The sequence below is a fragment of the Xyrauchen texanus genome, chromosome 49 (genome assembly GCF_025860055.1).
Source record: "Xyrauchen texanus isolate HMW12.3.18 chromosome 49, RBS_HiC_50CHRs, whole genome shotgun sequence".
NCBI classification, from domain to species: domain Eukaryota; kingdom Metazoa; phylum Chordata; class Actinopteri; order Cypriniformes; family Catostomidae; genus Xyrauchen; species Xyrauchen texanus.
Window position 1 is genome coordinate 24,199,389 of NC_068324.1, and position 19,241 is coordinate 24,218,629.

The 19,241-nt window shown below is 38.9% G+C and overlaps 1 protein-coding gene across 1 annotated transcript; it reads right to left on the reverse strand.

The window, feature by feature from the left end:
- Positions 1-1,181: 1,181 nt before the first annotated feature.
- Positions 1,182-10,382, reverse strand: LOC127640060 (sal-like protein 1). Its single transcript, XM_052122434.1, has 3 exons — positions 10,325-10,382; positions 5,696-9,039; positions 1,182-5,001 (listed from the first exon to the last, which is right to left on the reverse strand). Exons 1-3 carry the CDS (start codon positions 10,380-10,382, stop codon positions 4,726-4,728), a joined length of 3,678 nt encoding a protein of 1,225 aa, XP_051978394.1. The 3' UTR covers positions 1,182-4,725.
- Between the last annotated feature and the right edge of the window lie 8,859 nt (positions 10,383-19,241).

A 19,241-nucleotide genomic window follows, 5' to 3' on the forward strand; every position in this document is an offset into this window, starting at 1 on the left:
AACAATACTTACAATCTTCCTCAAAGCAAGAGAAAAGAGGCCTACTTCAGAGGAATTCATATAATACAAAAAATACAACTACATAGGTAACGTTTGTCATGACAAACCTTGATGTTGGTTTGGCAAAGCCTTGACTGAAAGTTAAAACTAGTTTTAAAAGTTAGACGTTTGATGGCACCATGGCACTCAGTATGATGTCCCATGTATAAAGAGCCAATTCCCATGTCTCTCTGATATTCTGGAGCTGAAAAATGAGTGTTGCTATATGGTTGCTAGGACATTTCATCTGGTTGCAAGGATATTAGGGAATGCAGTCAAAAGAATGTATTACTGATAGATAGACAGCCAGACAGACAGACAGACAGACAGACATGAAAACCAGAACTCCAATCAGTTACAAAAGATACAGCACACTAGGTCAGAACAGTCTACAGTTCTGTACCAAAACCCTTAAACATGTCTATAGAATTACAGCATGTTGACTTTGTCAAACCAACAAAATTAATGCTAATTTGCATACTTGAGGTACAGAACTTGGATCCTATAGGTTCACAACATTACATTTACATGTCACAATAACTAATATACAACCCCCAAACAAAAATCATAATCAAATCATATTCCTATGGATTTGCATCATATTTGAATGTATGTGGCAGGGGTCAGCAACCTTTTTGGCATGGAGTGCCATTTTTTCCCCCCTTGTCAATGGCTGTTCTGACACCTGCAAAAAAAAAAGGTATGCACATTTGTGCTGACGAAAAAAGATTTCTAGTTTACATTTTTCTATCCGAAACCTTTATTTTTAATTTCCAATTATATTATTATCATAGCAGCTTGAGTGAAAAGTTTGAGCAAAACCCAATGATTATGATCCAGAATGTGAACTTGTGAAAGTGCTTCAGTGAAAGAAGACCTGTCCTTTTGTACAAAATGTGTTATTACAGTTCATGTCACAAATGTTCTTATTTGATTAGTTGTGTGGAATTTTTAATATTTCATATTTTATGCAGTGTTGGGGAAGCTACTTTGAAACTTTGACAAGCTACAAGCTACTCATAATTTAAAGTAGTTAAGCTACAGTCAAGATACTCTTTTGAAAATGTAGTTAGCTACACTACAAGTTACTATTAAAAAGCAGCTAGATGCATTGAAGTTACTTAATGAGGCAATATATTTTGTTTAATGTTACTATCAAACCAATAATATTAATAACAAAATGTACACTAATGACATTTAGTAATTTATGTATTAATTAAAATCAATTTAATGTGTTTAGTTAAATATATTAAATGTATTTATATTACATTTAATGAATAGTAACATTAATACAGTTAATAATGGCCATAAAATAAAATACAACAGTATAAAATAAAAACAAAAAATGCGCCATTAAAAAATACTTTTATACTATACTTCACACTTTTCAGTCCTGCCGTGGCCAGCCTACTTCCCAAAAGATCACATTTTTATGACAAACTTTCCTTGGGCTGGCATTTTTTGTTCTTGTCACATAATATTTAGTGTGGATAATATGTGAATAAAGACTCTGGGCTTGTTTCTGCCCTCACCTGGGTTCATGCTCATTGTATTTTCAGACTTTTTTGCCATTGACATGCAAGTGCCAGCTTTACAGGTCACATACAGAGGTTGCTCTACAAATATTTGTCGCTTTGTTCAGGTCCAAAACAAGTGGACGGACGGTCATCCTACGTAGACTGTTGCATAATAATACATGCCATAAATGATTACTAATCATTTTAATTATTTTACATGAAAATAATAGTTAATTAAATGCTAAGAAATTTAGAAATCAAATATTTCTGCATGATAGTAGTTATTATAATAATATATACTGTATATTTATAAATATTATAATAATAATTCACTTTCTGAGACGAAGAGAAGCGAAATAAACATATTTAGGACAGAAACAAAATCCCTCAAAAGGCAATTATAACTTTTTGAATTGTTTTATTTAAATAGTAAAGGTAAATATGCTGTTGTGTGATCTATTAAGAACAAAGTTTCTGAAACATTCTTAGTTACATAGAAGAATAATTTTGAACACTTTCATAATTTTCAGATTTACCTGCCCCGGACGTCTTAAAGATAAACAAACTGTGGTTGCTTGCTTTACATATCATCAGACAATCTCTTCTTATCCAAGTGAGCTGTAATAAGCACTCAGAAGATGGTTGTAGTGCACTATTTTAGTTTGTAATCTGCCGTTACAAAAGAAGACGCTGTCTGATTCTGCTCAGCAGACAGAAATATGCTGCCAGCTCATCTGACGTTTTGCCTGTAAAAGTTTGACTTCTACGCAATAAGGAAGGCTATTAGTTATAATCTAACCAACATGATGTAGCATTTGGTCATGCTACACCGCTATTTGCTGGAAAAAGTAGTTCGCTACTGGAAAAGCTACTCTGTTTTAAAAGCAGCTGAGCTACTGTCAAGGTTAGTAGCGTCACTACATGTAGTTAGCTACTCCCCAACACTGATTTTATGTCATAAATTATTCAAAATCACAGTGAGGGGTAATCACTAACAACAAGAAATGCACCTGCATGTCAACCTACATCTTGATGTAATCCTTCCTCATGACCATGCATCGTGTTTTCATGAGATGAATGGGAAGTAAAACACTATTATAGTGTAACAAGCTTGCAGTACAGTTAACAGACGAGCATAGCGCATGCAAGCCATTCTCACATCGCGAGCCAGCAGTGCAGATCAATTCAGACAGTGCTTTAAACTTTATTTCCATGACTAATTTATATTTTGAATCAGACACAGATTTTTGAACCGTACGATGTGTGTTTTTGTTTACTCATTTAATCGTTTAATGTAGTTGTGAGAGTGACCATCATTGTGGTTTAAGGAGGGTGTATGCTGGGTTGAATATCTCAAGTACTGATAGCTGAACGGTGTCCTCTTACATATCATCTTTTTTTGAAAGCAAAAATAAAACCAGAAAATGTAGGCTGTTGTCCGCTCAACCTCACAGAGCAACCAAAGCAAAGTGGAGTCATTTAATCATGCGATTCACAGAAAGTGAAGCACTGCCTGAATTGATCTGTGCGGCCGGCTCGCGATGCGTGAATGGCTTGCATGCGCTGTGTGAGTCTGTTGGGTATACTGAAGTCTCGTCACACTTCAACTTTTTGTTTAGCCACCTGTTCAGCTCATGAAAACATGAGGAAAGATTACATCAATATATAGATTGCCATGCAGGTGCAAGGGACTTCATATAAATAAAATAGTCTATATGGGCTGTGGCTCAGATGGTAGAGCGGGTCGGCCACTAATCGCAGGGTTGGTGGATCAATTCCTGGCCCACATAATTTCACATGCCAAAGTGTCCTTGGGCAAGACACCGAACCCCAAGTTGCTCCCAATGGCAGGCTAGCGCCTTGCATAGCAGCTCTGCCACCATTGGTGTGTGTGAATGGGTGAATGAGTCACAGTGTAAAGCACTTTGAAAACTGCTAAAGTTAAAAAAGCGTTATATAAGTGCAGACCATTTAGTCTACTCCCCTCTTGCTGCTGCCTGCATGCCAATGATTACCCCTCCCCCAACACTGGCACACATGCCATAGGTTGCCAACCCCTGGTATATGAAATTGCATCCCGAAACATATGGCAACCCCTGGTATATGAAATTGCATCCCGAAAAGAACAATGAAATTCAATCCATCACTGCAGTTTTTTGTCCTCAACCAATGGCCGGAAGTGAAAAGTTGGACCATTTTCACTGAACCTCTCAAGCCAAGGTAATGCTCTGTTAAGTTGCAATTTTTCTAAGCTTTCCAGGGGTGCAACGTTTCGAATTTCTCACAGTTTGGTTTGTATCATGGTTATAGGGTCACAGTTTCAGTACAATTGTGTATTTGCCTTATTCAAAAACATTTTCTCTAATTACTAAATCAACATTTTAACTTAATACCTGCACTAATACACTACATGTATCAACATAAAGTGCACTTCAAACTCATCTCAACATATATTCAATATTCGGAAGCTATACATCACTATAAAAGAATAACCTTGCTATTAAAATACATACGAGAAGGGATTTTGTGATAATGCTGCTTGAGTGTTTTTATATTTAGTGGAAATCCCACATGAACACCCCAAGATCTTTAGTTATTGTTTCATGTCTGTCCAAATAAGCACTGAGTGCCTGCTTCAAAATTTCAGCTCACCTGCGGCTGTTTCCCTGGGTGAATTATTAATAATGTATCTATGTATTAATGTAAATGGCATTTTAATGCCATTAATCAAAATGCATTATTGATGCTTCTGTTAGATTACAGCCACTTGAGGAAACAAGAAGAACTTGCGTGCATGTCTGCAAACAGTGTCTTTTTTGTAAAAGTTTTTGGACCATCGCTATTGTAATTAACTGCAAAAAGACAATGTTCCCAGAAAGGAGAAATGCAGGGGGCTTCTCTATCACTGGCTCGTTGTCTCCGCTTGCCATTTTCAACTACACACAATGCATGCAGAACAGTGAAACAGAGTGTATCCATCTACAGATCCATTCAGGTGCATTAGCGGAGGTTGTAACTGTGCCTGTGTCTCTTTTATGCTTTGTTTTCTTCACCAAACCTTGTGCAACAGATGCGTCATTAAACTTGAGGTGAACCCACCTTGGAGCCAATACTTCCTGAACCGTGGGTGGCGAACCGTACAGATTTGTGTACGAGAACCTTTACACTCCTAGTGCCCAGCAGAAATCGACAGGTGAGGTATGCCACCATTTTGAATTAATGGCATGTCATTTGTTCTCATAGCCAAACCACTAGTGAGAGAAGCATACTGACTCCAGATGCCTATGGTGTCCCCATTACTTACTCTGCCCACAACATCTTTCAGGGTAGTGTCTTTAGGGCAGTGAGATCTCTCAGGGTTGGATCCAACTAAAGGACCATCAACAGAAAGCCTACGTCCTCGCCTGGCCGGAGAACTGCTCCACATGTGGGTTCCCATATGAACCTAGTTGGAAATACAGGATGGAAGAAGCAGATAGATATAAGGCAATAATCCAAGACAATATCCAAGACAATGTAACAGATTCAAAACAAAGCAATAAAATACCAAAGGACAATCCACCACACTGCTGAAAAGACTCAATTATGCTGCTGCGGAGATTGTGATTTTTCCAAGTATGTTCCTCATGTTCCTTGATCAACATTCTTGTTGGTCCTGGAACAATTTTCTTATCAACCAATAAGAGAGCTGGGGTAAGTTCCTTTTGTTATCAACCTACTACTAGGGGTAGTTCATGGTTTGGGTTAGGGTTGAGGTTAGGGATAAATTTAGGACTATTTCCTCTATAGAAATGTTGTTCCATGAACATGTCATACTTGACAAAATAATGACGATCCTATGCTGGTTTGATTCTTCTATAGCTGGTGGACCAGGATAGTTGTGTTGCTTATTAGTAAAACTTTGACCAAAATTGTCTTGCTGGTTAAGCTACTTAAGTAGCCTGGTGGAGACACCAGCACCCCAGCATCCTATGTTAGTGACAAGCATCTAAAACACAAAATTTTCAAGTGACCAGCTCTGCTGGTATTTTCAGCAGGATAGTGTGGTGAATTAACACCTTTACCAGATAAAGCAGAAACACAAAGAACATTTTCTAAAACAAACATTCAAATATTTGTATCACTTTTGACTGGTGTACCTTCAAATTTCCTTTCGTGGTAAATGCACGTCCACATATGTTGCAAGCGAAGGGTTTCTCACCAGTGTGGGTTCTCTCATGAATTTGAAGTGCACTTGAAGAAGAGAAGGTCTTCCCACAGGTGTGGCAGAAGTGCTGTTTAGCTGTTCGTCGAAGTGGTGCTACTTTTAATGTTGGTGTAGAGAAAGTGAGTAATGTGGTAGCTGAAGTCCTACCCATACTTGCTGCAGAGTCTTTAAGATCTTTTTTAATGATCCCATTGAGTCCGATTCGTTTTGGGGTAATAAATGGTTCCATGGCGGGTAGAAACTGGTTTGGGGGGAAAATCAGGACCTGATTTGCTGGCTCAAACAACTGTAAAGGTAAGTCTCGCATCTGGTGAGTGAGCATGTGCTGTTTAAGGTTACCTTTAGTCGAGAACCCTCGGTTGCATGCAGTGCAAATGAATGGCCGTTCTTTGGTGTGACTTCGATAGTGAATATCCAAAGCACTTTGACAAGCAAATGTCTTGTTGCAGATATCACAAACATTGGTTTTCAGGGATCCTTGCTCATGGAAGGGTAAAATCATGGTCATACTAACTTTCGGGACATCTTCAGATGTTCCATCTAGTAGCTTGAACCCTGTGACATCAGGCAGTGAAAGACTTGAGCCATTTGGTTTAGCAGATTTCTTGTGCCTGTCAGTTGTAGTGTTTTCATGTATTTCAAGAACAGGGCCATTGGGAGAGGAGGGTTCCAAAGAGGATGCAGACTCAGTGTAGACTAAAATTCTTCTCTTTTGACTGTCAAGGTTTCCGTTTAGTGAAGATGATCTACAGGTGAAGTAGTCTACATCCATTGATCCATTTTCCATATTTTTCAACCCGCTGTCTGACAGGTCATCCACATGTGAGATGGTTATCTGACTTTCTGATTTAATTGCTCTGGCAAATTCAAAAGAAGCAGGAGAAGATGATAAACTGTCTGGTAATGCATACGAGCACTTTGGATCTGATTCACCTTCCATAAACTCCATGTTTTTATTAGAGAAGTTACCCAAATCCATGTTACTCCCTTCTACCTGTTCAGTGTCCTGGTCCATGGGCTCTGACCAGCTGGTATCATGCAGTGGGACATTAGGGATGTGACCACCCATGTGCATATGGATATGCTGCTGTAGAACCACTGCATTTGTGAACTTTTCTTGGCATATTGGGCATGAATGCTGTATTCTAAGGGGTGGCATGGAACGATGAATACTGAAGTGTGTCTTGAGATTGCCTTTAGTTGTGAAAGCCCGTCCACACACTCTACATTTGAATGGCCTTTCTCCAGTATGGGTGCGGTAGTGCATTTTAAGTGCACTTTGACAGCTAAGAACTCGATGGCAGATGATACACTCATTGGGGTCAAAGGGCTTCTTATCTATGTTCTTCACCAACTGCTCCAGCTTTGAAGTCTCTGAGGCTCCAGTAGGATTTGGAGGGCCCCCCAAAAGAAATTTGGTTTCAAGCTGCTCCAATTTTAGCTGGCTTATTAAGCTTGAATTGACCGAGGTGTTAGAAACAATGTGTTCTCTTGAACATTCCTTTGAGGAGCTTACAAAGGTAGCAACACTCAAGGCTTGTGTAACCTCTCTAAATTTCTCAGATGAAATTAGAAGAGGGCTACTTTGAAATCCCTTTTTATGCCCATTATTTCTCCCACATACCTCACTGACAACAGGACCTTGACATTTGGTTATTGATACCCCATCCTTCTCTTTTTTAATGATGGGGGGAAGACTTGGCAATGATGTTGGAAGCATAAAGTCAAGAGAGTTACCCACTAAAGGTTCGTTATCCAGCCAGTTAGGGCCATGCTTCTCAAGGGGCAGAGACATACCATGTGGAATACCTGTGATGGTTGGGACATTGTCTAAGTGCTCTGGAACTGGATAAGGATTCATTTGAATGTTAGGATACTTCTCCTTGTGACGCTGGAAGTGGACTTTGAGATTTCCACGTGTGGAAAATCGATTTCCACATATGTTGCATTTATAAGGTCTTTCTCCAGTGTGAGACCGCAAGTGTATCTGCAAAGCACTATCACTTCCAAATACTTTTGCACAGAATTTGCATTTGTGCTTGAATATACAATCTTCAGATGGCTTCTTGTGTTCAAATAAAGTCACATTGAGTGATTTGCCTTTCCTCTGCTGGGCTAATGTAGTCAAAGCATTCAAGTCCTCAACAATTGCCCCAAAACTAGGCAAGGAGTTTGCACATACATTAATGCCATTCTGTTTATGAGGCAATTCAAGTTTGTTTAGAATCCCATCAGTAAACGAAGCAGGAGATGAAGGCGCTTTTAAATTAGTTGTGCCTGAAACATTCTCACTTATTGTATTACCATGCAAAGATTGGTTACTACATAGATCCATACCATATTTTGATGACAAAGGGTTATCTCCATTTTTATCAGTCATTTGTGGACTTCCTTTATCACTCCTTGAGCCATCTTGGTTGGTCTGTGAAATAAAATGTTTAGACTCTTTAGCATAGCCATTAGCAGATTGGCTTGCTAGGTTTTCTGCTAGGCCAGTGGCTGCTGCGAGCTGTTCAGAGAGGTTTGAGCTGAGTTTTTTCAATGAACTGGTTTGAGACATTCCTGATAGACTTTCGCAGATGTTTGTGGCTAAAGGTGTATCAGCATTATGAGCGGTTAATAGCATTATCTGATGTCTAATTTCTTCAATTACTTTTAGCTGCTGCATCTGCTGTTGCTGCAGAGCTAACAGCTGCTCAATCAGACTACAGGCAGCCATTTTGTTGTCGTTAATGTTCTTGCAGCTTGCCTTTAGACTCAAACTAGCTTCCTGTGAGAACTGAGCGACAGCAACCTTGGTGTTTTCTAGGTTCTCAATGAAGACATTGCTATTAGTCACTGATAATTTACACAACTCAAGTAAGTAAACCTCTTGAGGTAGGAGAGTTGAGTATGGTGAGCTAAAGTCATCAGCATCATCTTTTCCATTATCATGATGTAAATGCACATTTTTGGCAATGTCATAACTGCTATTTTCATATATGTGTGGAGCTGCATCAGTTCCTTCTGAAGTTCCATCATTAGAAAAGTCACAAAGTTCCTCTGTATTGTTAGCACCATTCACTTGCTCCTCAGAATTAAAAATTGAAGAACATAAAGTGTGAATGGAAGGTGAAGAGTCTGGGCTTCCATTATCAAATTTTTCTAGAACTATCTGATCTTTTGAACAGTCTTTCTGGTGTTGGTGGAAGTCAGTTATATTGGTAAATTCAGCGCAGCATTGTTCACAGATATGGGCATCATATATTGGGGTGGGGATGTTCTTCACTGGATGATCTGAATTTCAAGAAGAAAAAAGTCAATAAAACCAGATACATTTACAGAGGATATTAGATAAATGTGTCTAAGTAAATGTGAAGCTCAGCAAAAGACAACCCTGTAGCCATCTCAACAAAGGCAATACATTAAATTTCCAGGAAAATAAATGCTCATTCTATTTACATAGCTGCCAAATAGGAATTAATTGCAAATAATTGTTTAGGAAAATTTGTTGCAAAGTTTATAATAGCTTGACTATTGGGTGAAAATGGCAATGTTCACTTGGTTTGAAGCAAAACTACAGGTATATATACACACACATACACATACACATACATATACACATATATATATGTATTTCTTTCATCAGAATTTTGAATTTATTTTTTGAGTCTGCTGCTTCTTTAGGATAGAAAAACTATTACAAATTGATAGTAAATCTCTTCTTATTTCCACAAAATCTGGTCTAACCAGTCTGATATAATCAGTCAGATACTGTATCATTTATATTATAGTCGTTATAATCATAGTCTTGATTATGATTTTACATTGGGGAGACTGGGACTTTTTAACCATGCTTATCCATTAAAAAAAAGAAAGTTTGATGACAGAACTTGTAAAGTAGGCTATATGATGAAAATGTAGCCTTTCAAGTATATTTTGATGATGCAGTGAAATTAAAATGATCTCATACAAAAGAATATATATATTTCCTGGTTTCTTGCCTAGACATTATAAATGAAAAACTGACTTTGAAAAAGGCTGCAGCTGATGACAGAGATCTGTCATTATCATAACAAGGTGTAGGTTATTATACCAAGCAGAACTTGTTGAAAGTTCTCAGGATAGACATCACATACCATACAATATTTAATGTCCCTAAGATAATAAATGAATGAATGAATAAATAAATACAAATACAAATATCTGCATTTGTAGAAAAATAAAATAAATTATTAGCTCACATTTGGGGACAAATAGCTTAGAAGTATACACAGTTTTAAAGCTGTTACAATGCAAACTATATTCTGTTTGTTGTTCTCATATTGTGACACATTTTTGGGATTGACTGTTACACTGGAATTGTAGGTACTGAACATTACTTCTTGAAGTCATTTGTAGAATCTATTTGTGCTGAATTTTGTAAATCATAAAGGTTAAACTATCAGAGTTACCGTTGGTTAAATAAAAAGTGTAGTAACCATCAGCATAATTTTTCAAACCACAGGAAAACTACACAGTTCTGCATGCGTTTATGCTCAAACTCCGTCACTCCAGCACAGAAAGTGATGCGAGAACTCACCGAGGAGATGCGCGTCCACGTGGAAGTGCTGTGGCTTTGCCTGTTTCCTCCGGGACATGCTGGAATAAAACAAGATATGTTTGTTTATCTCCCTGAAGGACCCTCAAAATTCACTAGAGTGAAAAGCAAACGCATCCTTGATAAGTCCCCGTTTGGGTTGACACAAAGTTAAATTTTTTTTTTTTTTTAGTTATTAAAAGCTATATGAAGTTATGATGAGTAAAATAAATTGATGTGTTCAATGCGTCAGGGAAACAAAAGCATTAAACACGTGATAAATGAAAGCTGTTCATACATCACTGCAGTGGCGACCAAAATATCCACATTTGATACATTCCCAAAACTCACGGCTCATTCATGACTTCTCCAAGACGCCGAATCATGAGTAAATTCACTGACAGCATTGAGACCGTTCGGCTCCTCCCATCGACATTCCTATTGGCCATCTGGGTTCACAGTTTCGCCCATCCCTGTTTCTATTGGTCAGAATGTTTCAGAGAGGAGGAGACTAAACTCAGAACCGTGTGTGACTCATTTGCTGGAAATGTGATGGAAAAGTTTTTGACTGCTTATTGTTAAGGCGTGCAATATAAAGAGATGTAGTTATGTTGCTGAAAATGTCAACGTTTAACTCAATTATTTGTATTTTCTATATAGTTTTCCAGTAAAGTTTTACAATAAGGTTCCATTCATTAACATTAGTTAATGCATTAGACATCTTTAACTAACAACAACATTGATTCATCATTGTTAGTTCATAGTGCATTAACTAATATTTACAAAACCAACTTCTAATATAAAAAATGAATTGAATGTTAAAAATGTGAATGTAAAAAAATTATTGATATAATTAACATTAACCAAGATTAATAAATGCTGTAAAAGTATTGTGTATTGTTATTTCCTGTCAACTAATGTAGGAGACTAATTTTAACGAATTAAAACTTTCCTATTTCTTTTTCGTTTTCCTATATCTTAAATATTATTCCACAGCTTAAAGCGCTATAATTCTCATCAATGCTTTATTTCCATTGGAATGAGCTAAATGGTGTTTTATTGTAAATAGATTTTTTTCCCAAAAGAAAAAAGTCATTAAAAATAAAAAATAAATAAACTGAAGAATTAGAGTCAGAATATAAAAAATAAAAATATTTTTTATAAGATTATTTATAATTCATTGCATCATGTTGGTGTGGCAATCTTTATTAGGACTCTACATAAACATAATTACTATAGAGTCTATCCCCTAACCCTCACAAAAATCATTATGAATTTTTATATTTCCCAAAAACGTAGACACACACACACACACACCATCCAATATAATTAGTAAAACTCATTATAATGAAATGCATTAATGACACACAAACAGTGAGCCTGTCTGTTTTAAAAGCATCATTTTATGAAGCCACACCATGATATAAACAAGTTATTTCTACCTGTCGCATCACAGCATGTTGTGTTGCTGTGAACAATGCTGTGTTGACCTCAGCCACTTACCTTATACATGAGGAATCTGCAGTGCTCTTTGATGCTTGGGAACATGACTATTACTGTCCACCTGATCTTTTGATTCATGGTGCTTCCGTGCAGCACACAAAAACATAAATACATATGTCATTTTCATTTTGTGTGATAGAGGTGTGTGTGTGTGTGTGTGTGTGTGTGCATGGACACACCAGGCGCTGTGCACTATACTCATATGAGTCATGTTTTACAGTCATTAGATATGAAGTGCTGTATGATATAACTATTATCTCTGGCCTAGGGTCCTTAGCAACAGACTTGATGTGGACAAATGACACCTTCACTTCCTAAAAAAACAACCACTGCATGCCAACACTGTCTGACACTAATACTAACTATATATAATTATATCCTCTCTGGAATGCTCTGAAATATTATTTTCTTCAAGAAAAAAAAAAAAAAAAGGGAAATGTTTTCTTTGAGTATATTTCCACACTTTTATATATGTATTTTGCAATCTCAAAAGACATTAGTTGTAAATATTAATTTGTGGTGACAATTTTCCTTTGTATATTTATATACAACCACCTAGCAATGCCATAACAACCACTCAGAACTCCTTAGCAACCACATAGCAACACCCTAAAAACACCTAGACACCCCTACAATGCCCTTGCAACCACTCATAACACCATATAAACCACCTAGCAATACTTAACAACCACTCAGAAACCTTAGTGACCAAATAGAATACCTTAGCCACACACTTGCAACTACTCAGGACAACTTAGCAACCACATAGCGACACCCTTAAACACCCAAAACACATGAGCAATGCCTTAGCAGCCACCCAGAACACCTAACCGACCACCAGCAACGCCCAAACAATATCTCAGAACACCTTTGCAACCACTTAGCAACACCCTAAAAAGCACCCAGATCACCCAAACAACAACCTAGCAATGCCCTAACACTCACTTAGAACAACTTAGCAACCAAATAGCAACATCCTAAAACAACACCTAGAACAACCTAGCAATGACTCAGCAACCACCCAGAACACCCAAGCAACCATCTATAAGTGCACCCACTAACAACCACTCAGAATACTTTAAGCTGGTGTCACTCTAGCCAACTCCAAACAATTCGATTTTGGCAGAGGGTGTCACACTTACCAACTATTTTGTGGAGATCTCACTCTCTTCAGTAGGAGGTGGAACACTTGATGATTCAGAATGGTGTAGGGGTGACACCTACCGACACTCTCACTCTTGATTCCCTGTCATGTGGAGCTTACCGAAATAACAACAGGAGTATCACGTTAACATAAACAATTGTTTGTGATTGATTTAGGTGACTGAGATGTGATTAATATATTTTACCTTGTGGGTGTTCTGCCTCGATAGCTTTCATTTTATTAGTCATTTTAGTGTAAGAGAGCCCTGGAAAAACACTTGGAGACAGAATCACTATGGATTCATATTGGCCTTAGTGATGAACACATTAAGAGCCATTAACTCAGCAGGGAGTTCCAACAGTAAAGGCATTAATGACCTTCCACCAGCAGACACAAATACAAGCTCCATTTCTGACATACTGGTTGACGATTATGTAAATGTTACACCTGAAAATAGTTAGAAAAATGTACTAGTGTGATGCCGGCTTTAGCAACCACATTGCAACACCCTAAAAACACCAAGAACACACGAACAGTGCCCTAGAAACCATTCAGAACATCCTAGTAATAAACTTGCAATACCCTAACAAGCACTCAGAACACCTGAGCAACCACATAGCAACACCACAAAAGCCTAGTAAAGCCTAAAAATAGCCTAGTAACCACCTAACAATGCTCTAACTCTCACTTAGAACACCTTAGCTACCATTTAGCAACACCCTAAAACATCCATAACACCATCCATAATGCCCTAGGAACCACCAGAACACCTTAGTAATGCCCTAGCAACCACCCAAAGCAACCTAGCTTTGCCCTAGCAACCACCTAGCATTGCACTAATAACCACTCAGAACACAATACCTGCCAAATAGCAACACCCTAAAACACACAGAATACCCAAGCAATGCCCTAGCAACCACCGACAACTCACATTTTATTCAAGAAATATTTCAAATGTGTCTGTGTGCATTTTCCCATTTACAGTTTTATGTTTGTGCAAACTGCCCTTTCTAAATGAGTTTAAACTCCTTGTAATAAACTTTAAAAAGATATCTGTCAGTGTTGTTTTGTTCCATCTGTGAAGTCTCTCATTTCTCATCCTCAACATCCGGTGTAGATTGAGCTACTCAGACAGTCGTCTGCTTGATTTCCTCACAAAGCATCAGATGAAAGATGGAATAACAACATTTACTCTACAACAACATTTTTCTCTATGTTAAAATAAAATAAACATGAATTCTTTTTGCTAGAAAATGGTGAAGTTGTAATTTCCACACCACTAGCATCACTAAACAAAACTGCAAAAATAACTAAATAAACTCTGGTCCACTTTGCAGTTTATTCTGGCCATGAATTACCTTCCTAGACGAGACCATCTGACTGGTATGTAAAGCGACCTGCCACAGTTCAACTGTCGATTTTCTTCTGGGCTGTTTTTTTACTGCTCACAAACGTTCACCAACAGACAACTTTCCAAGTTTGATTAAGGGCAAACATCTTCTGGAAATATTTTTTATGGATGCCCTTGAAGGTGAATGAAACTCATCCTGCGAGTTTGCACTGTTCATTTTTGTTTTTATGAGAGCAAATTTAGATGTTTCTCCAGCATGCATGTATTACTGATAGGGTATTGTCTGACATCTGCATAAATGCAGTGCATATTTATGATGTGTCAGCTGTGTTTGGCAGACCGGACCTCACGAGGTGTTAAATCCAGCCCCTAAAGCTGCCAGCGGTGAGGTGCGAGTTTTCAGATTGACAGGTCTGTGAGTGACAGAATGAATATTTCTTCGGAAATATCAGCTTCATCAGTTTGTCAATGGATTATATCAAAACAAGCCCATATTTTACTGCCTCCTTTGCTGTGTCTCATCTCGCTCCATTGTTTCCTGTAGTGAATCTGTAAATCTTGGTTACTACAATAATAGCAGCCGTGGTTACTACAATATTATTATAACCATGATTAATTTTCTTACGAGTTAAACAAATAGGGTGGGTGACAACATAAAATTGAAAGAACTGACTCGCTAAAATGAACAGGAGTTCCCATTGCTATATACAAGGGAACTGTTGACACCTCTGGAAATAGGATGAACTCAACTGGTTTTAGATCTAAATCCCATTTTTTGACCCCAGTATCCAATCCTATTCTTACAGCATTTACCAGAAAAGTAGATTTTGAAATGGACATCTGTTTTCAACAGCTAATAGAAAAGTAAACAATAATCTGAATCACAAAAACAAGCTTTGGATTTCCTGGATAAAAATGACTCTATCATTGTAAAACCAATGGACAAAGAAAAATATACTGAGGAAGCTTTTCGACAACTATAAAATGATCATTACTACCAAAACGACCTTCTAATCCATTGAACCATATGGAAGTGTTTGTGGATTTCTTTTAGGGAACGAGGCGTTGTGCCCCCTTGCCACAACACTGTACCAAGCCGCTGTAATGGCTAAACCTTGTTCTCTGCTCCTCAGTGCAGAACCTGACTGAACAGAGGCACATCCCGGCTTTTATACCCGTATGTCCGGGGGCAGGACATGTAAATTCTGTTTACCAATATGGCATTGGCATTTTTCATATTCAGAGGTATCTGAGGCTCCCAAAAGAGGCCCCTTGTGTCACTACAATCGACACGACGTCTTGTTCCCTCCATCAGGGAACGGGGGTTACACTAGTAACCTAGACGTTTTTTAGACTTTCTGATTTCAAAAGGGGAGGGAGGCTGTCTGCACACTACGGTATATAGGAATCCAACAGTTAGAAACACTTTATTAAGAGCTGACAGTTTCCATACGAGATGGCTGAAAGATAATATCCCTTTTGGACAATTTCAACATATTTGACGTATTTGTGACATGGATAATGAGCTTCAAAAACAGGAAATTCATTAGTAGAGCGCTTTACATGTAGGGGATATCAGAAAAAGGTGGTCCACAGTGCGCTTGCAACCACCCAAAACAACCTAGCAACTACCTAGCATTGTCCTAACAACCTCTCAGAACACCTTACCTGCTAAATAGCAACACCCTAAAACACGCAGAATACCAAAGCAATGTCAGAGAACCCATCCACAACACCCTAGCAACCACCTAACAATGCCCTAACTCCTACTTAGAACACCTTAGCTACTATATAGCAATCAACCGATTGCACAGTGGCCTTCTAACCTCTAGAACTGAATTTTTTTAAACTGCACAGAGAAAAGAATAAAGAACAGAAAATCAAGTCTATTTTGTTACCGAATATGATCATTTGTCCAATCAAATAAAACAAGTTGTCATGTCCAATTGGATTTTGATCCAGAGTAATCCCACTCTTAGGGACGTTTTTCCTGGCCCTGCCAAAATCAGTTTCCTTATAAGACAAATTAGTATTAGTACTTGGCTTCATCAGTCTTTAAAGGGCTTATATAAATGTGGCTTACAGTGTTGGGGAGTAGCTAACCACATGTAGTGACGCTACTAACCTTGACAATAGCTCAGATGCTTTAAAACAGATTAGCTTTTCCAGTAGCGAACTACTTTTTCCAGCAAGTAGTGGTGTAATGTGACCAAAAGCTACATCACGTTTGTCAGATTATAACTAATAGCCTTACTTATTATGTAGACGCCAAACTTTTACAGTCAAAACGTCAGAGGAACTGGCAGCATATTTCTGTCTGCTGAGCAGAATCAGGCAGTGTCGTCTTCTTCTTCTTCTTTTGAAATGGCAGATCACAAACAAATATAGTGAATTATCGGCATCTACTGAGTGCTTATTACAGCTCACTTGGATAAGAAGAGATTGTCTGATAGTTAATAAAAGAACACCATTTTATTCTTCTATGTAACTAAGAATGTTTCAGAAACTTTGTTCTTAATAGATCACACAACAGCATATTTACCTTTACTATTTAAATAAAACAATATTTAAAAAAATCCCAACAAGGGATTTTGTTTCTGTCCTAAATATGTTTATTTCGCTTCTCATCATCTGTGCGTTATTTGGAGCAGCAAGTGAATTATTATTATAATATTTATAAATATACAGTATATATTATTATAATAATTACTATCATGCAGAACTATTTTGATTTCTCAGTGTCTTTGTATTTAATTAACTATTATTTGCATGTAAAATAATTAAAATGATTAGTAATCATTTATGGCATGTATTATTATGCAACAGTCTACGTAGGATGACCGTCCGTCCACTTGTTTTGGACCTGAACAAAGCGACAAATATTTGTAGAGCAACCTCTGTATGTGACCTGTAAAGCTGGCACTTGCATGTCAATGGCAAAAAAGTCTGAAAATACAATGAGCATGAACCCAGGTGAGGGCAGAAACAAGCCCAGAGTCTTTATTCACATATTATCCACACTAAATATTATGTGACAAGAACAAAAAATGCCAGCCCAAGGAAAGTTTGTCATAAAAATGTGATCTTTTGGGAAGTAGGCTGGCCACAGCAGGACTGAAAAGTGTGAAGTATAGTATAAAAGTATTTTTTAATGGCGCATTTTTTGTTTTTATTTTATACTGTTGTATTTTATTTTATGGCCATTATTAACTGTATTAATGTTACTATTCATTAAACGTATTAAATACATGTAATATATTTAATTAATACATTAATTACTAAATGTCATTAGTGTACATTTTGTTATTAATATTATGTATTAATAATATTAATAGCTTCAATGTAGCTAGCTACTTTTTGATAGTAACTTGTAGTGTAGCAATAACCCGTGTGACGTTACTGCTGAGCCAGGTGCAAGCAGGCTGTTGCGTGCTAGAAGCAGCTGGGTCGGCTGCATGCAACCCTCCCCAACGCCCCCAATAAAAGGTGTCATATACCGCTCTAAGGTCCCCGTAACCGTACGGAAACAGGCGACATGATTTGCATGGGAGCCAGCCGGCCAGCCATGCCTTTTCAATCTCTAAGTTTCTAGTCATAGAGTTAAAAGCGACTGGTGCTATCGTAATGCTACGGATGCATCGGGGAAGGCGTCCTTTCCCATTCCTATTCTTTCAGGGGGAAAAGGCCCTGTGGAGACCACAACCTGCCCAGACTGGGGGGGAGGTAACCTGTGGCTAATACAGCCGGGGGTTATCAAGCCACCTGTGGACATGGTGCGGTGGTAGATCCTGCCTGACAAGGGAGGAGTTGCTACAGACATGGCGACCGGGGGCAGCGAGGACTGCCCAAAGGAGATGCGGGACCTGCCATCAGGGGGACCGTACAGCAGAAAATACGTCACAGGGAGTTGCCTGAAGCGGGAACTACCTCGACTCGTGGTGGGTCTGGCGGCGAATTACTCTGCTAAATCTGCGGCCAGAGGGCTAGGGAGGAAGAGCATCCAGGAAGCGGGGAAGAAGGTGCACTGGATCAGCTTGGTGAAAGGTGCAAGTTGCAAACGGAACAGCCGGTCGGTTGTTCCGTATTACCGTGTTCTACCGGCTCGGACCTGTCAAAACAAGGGACGAGACCGACTCAACCCTGAGGGTGTAGAACAAAGAAAGGTGTTGGGTGTTGCCCAGCCCGCTGCTCTACAGATGTCTGCTAGGGAGGTGCCATGGGCCAGTGCCCAAGAGGATGCCACACTTCTCGTAGAGTGTGTTCGAACCCGCAAGGGGGGGCACGGCCTGGGTGTGATAGGCCAATGCAATGGCATCGACGACATAGTGGGTAAGCCTCTATTTGGAGAGAGCGTTCCCTTTCCGCTGTCCATCAAAGCAAACTCAGAGCGTCTAAAGCTCTGTGTGTGGTCCAAATAGGTGCGCAAAGCATGCACCAGACACAGCAATGATAAGGCTGGGCTTGCCTCCTCCTGGGGTAGCGTTTGCAGGTTCATAGCCTGGTCTGGCGGGCTGGGCAACACCCAATACCTTGTGAGACTCTATAATCTCCGGGTTGAGTCGATCTCGTCCCATGTTTTGTCAAGTCCGAGCATGTATAACTCTGTAATACGGAACAGATGACCGGGTGCACCAATTGCGCATAGCAACTTTCCCCTCCACTGAGGCGAACACGTGCGCTCTTTCTCCCAGGCGAGTCCACAAACTCATGCTCCCTAGATGTCCTTCCCCTAGACCTCTGGCTCACGAATTCTGCAGAGGAATTCCCGACCAGATCCACTACGGGTACTAATTACTCTGTTCTGGAATAGGTGCTCCACAGGGGTCGTTTATCGCGGTAACTCCCTGCGTATTTCCGTGGTATAGTACCCCCAGTCGGTGCACCCGCATTTCCCTTGAGTAGTTCCCTCTGCACCTGGTCCC

What these genes read in the sequence shown, in the direction of transcription:
- LOC127640060 (XM_052122434.1), bottom strand. Translation starts at nt 10,382, where the DNA reads ATGTCCCGGAGGAAACAGGCAAAGCCACAGCACTTCCACGTGGACGCG. An exon ending in CGTGGACGCGCATCTCCTCG is followed by an intron (nt 9,040 to 10,324) that starts GTGAGTTCTCGC and finishes CTTGAAATTCAG; the next exon opens with ATCATCCAGTGAAGAACATC. An exon ending in CCACGAAAGGAAATTTGAAG is followed by an intron (nt 5,002 to 5,695) that starts GTACACCAGTCA and finishes ATTTCCAACTAG; the next exon opens with GTTCATATGGGAACCCACAT.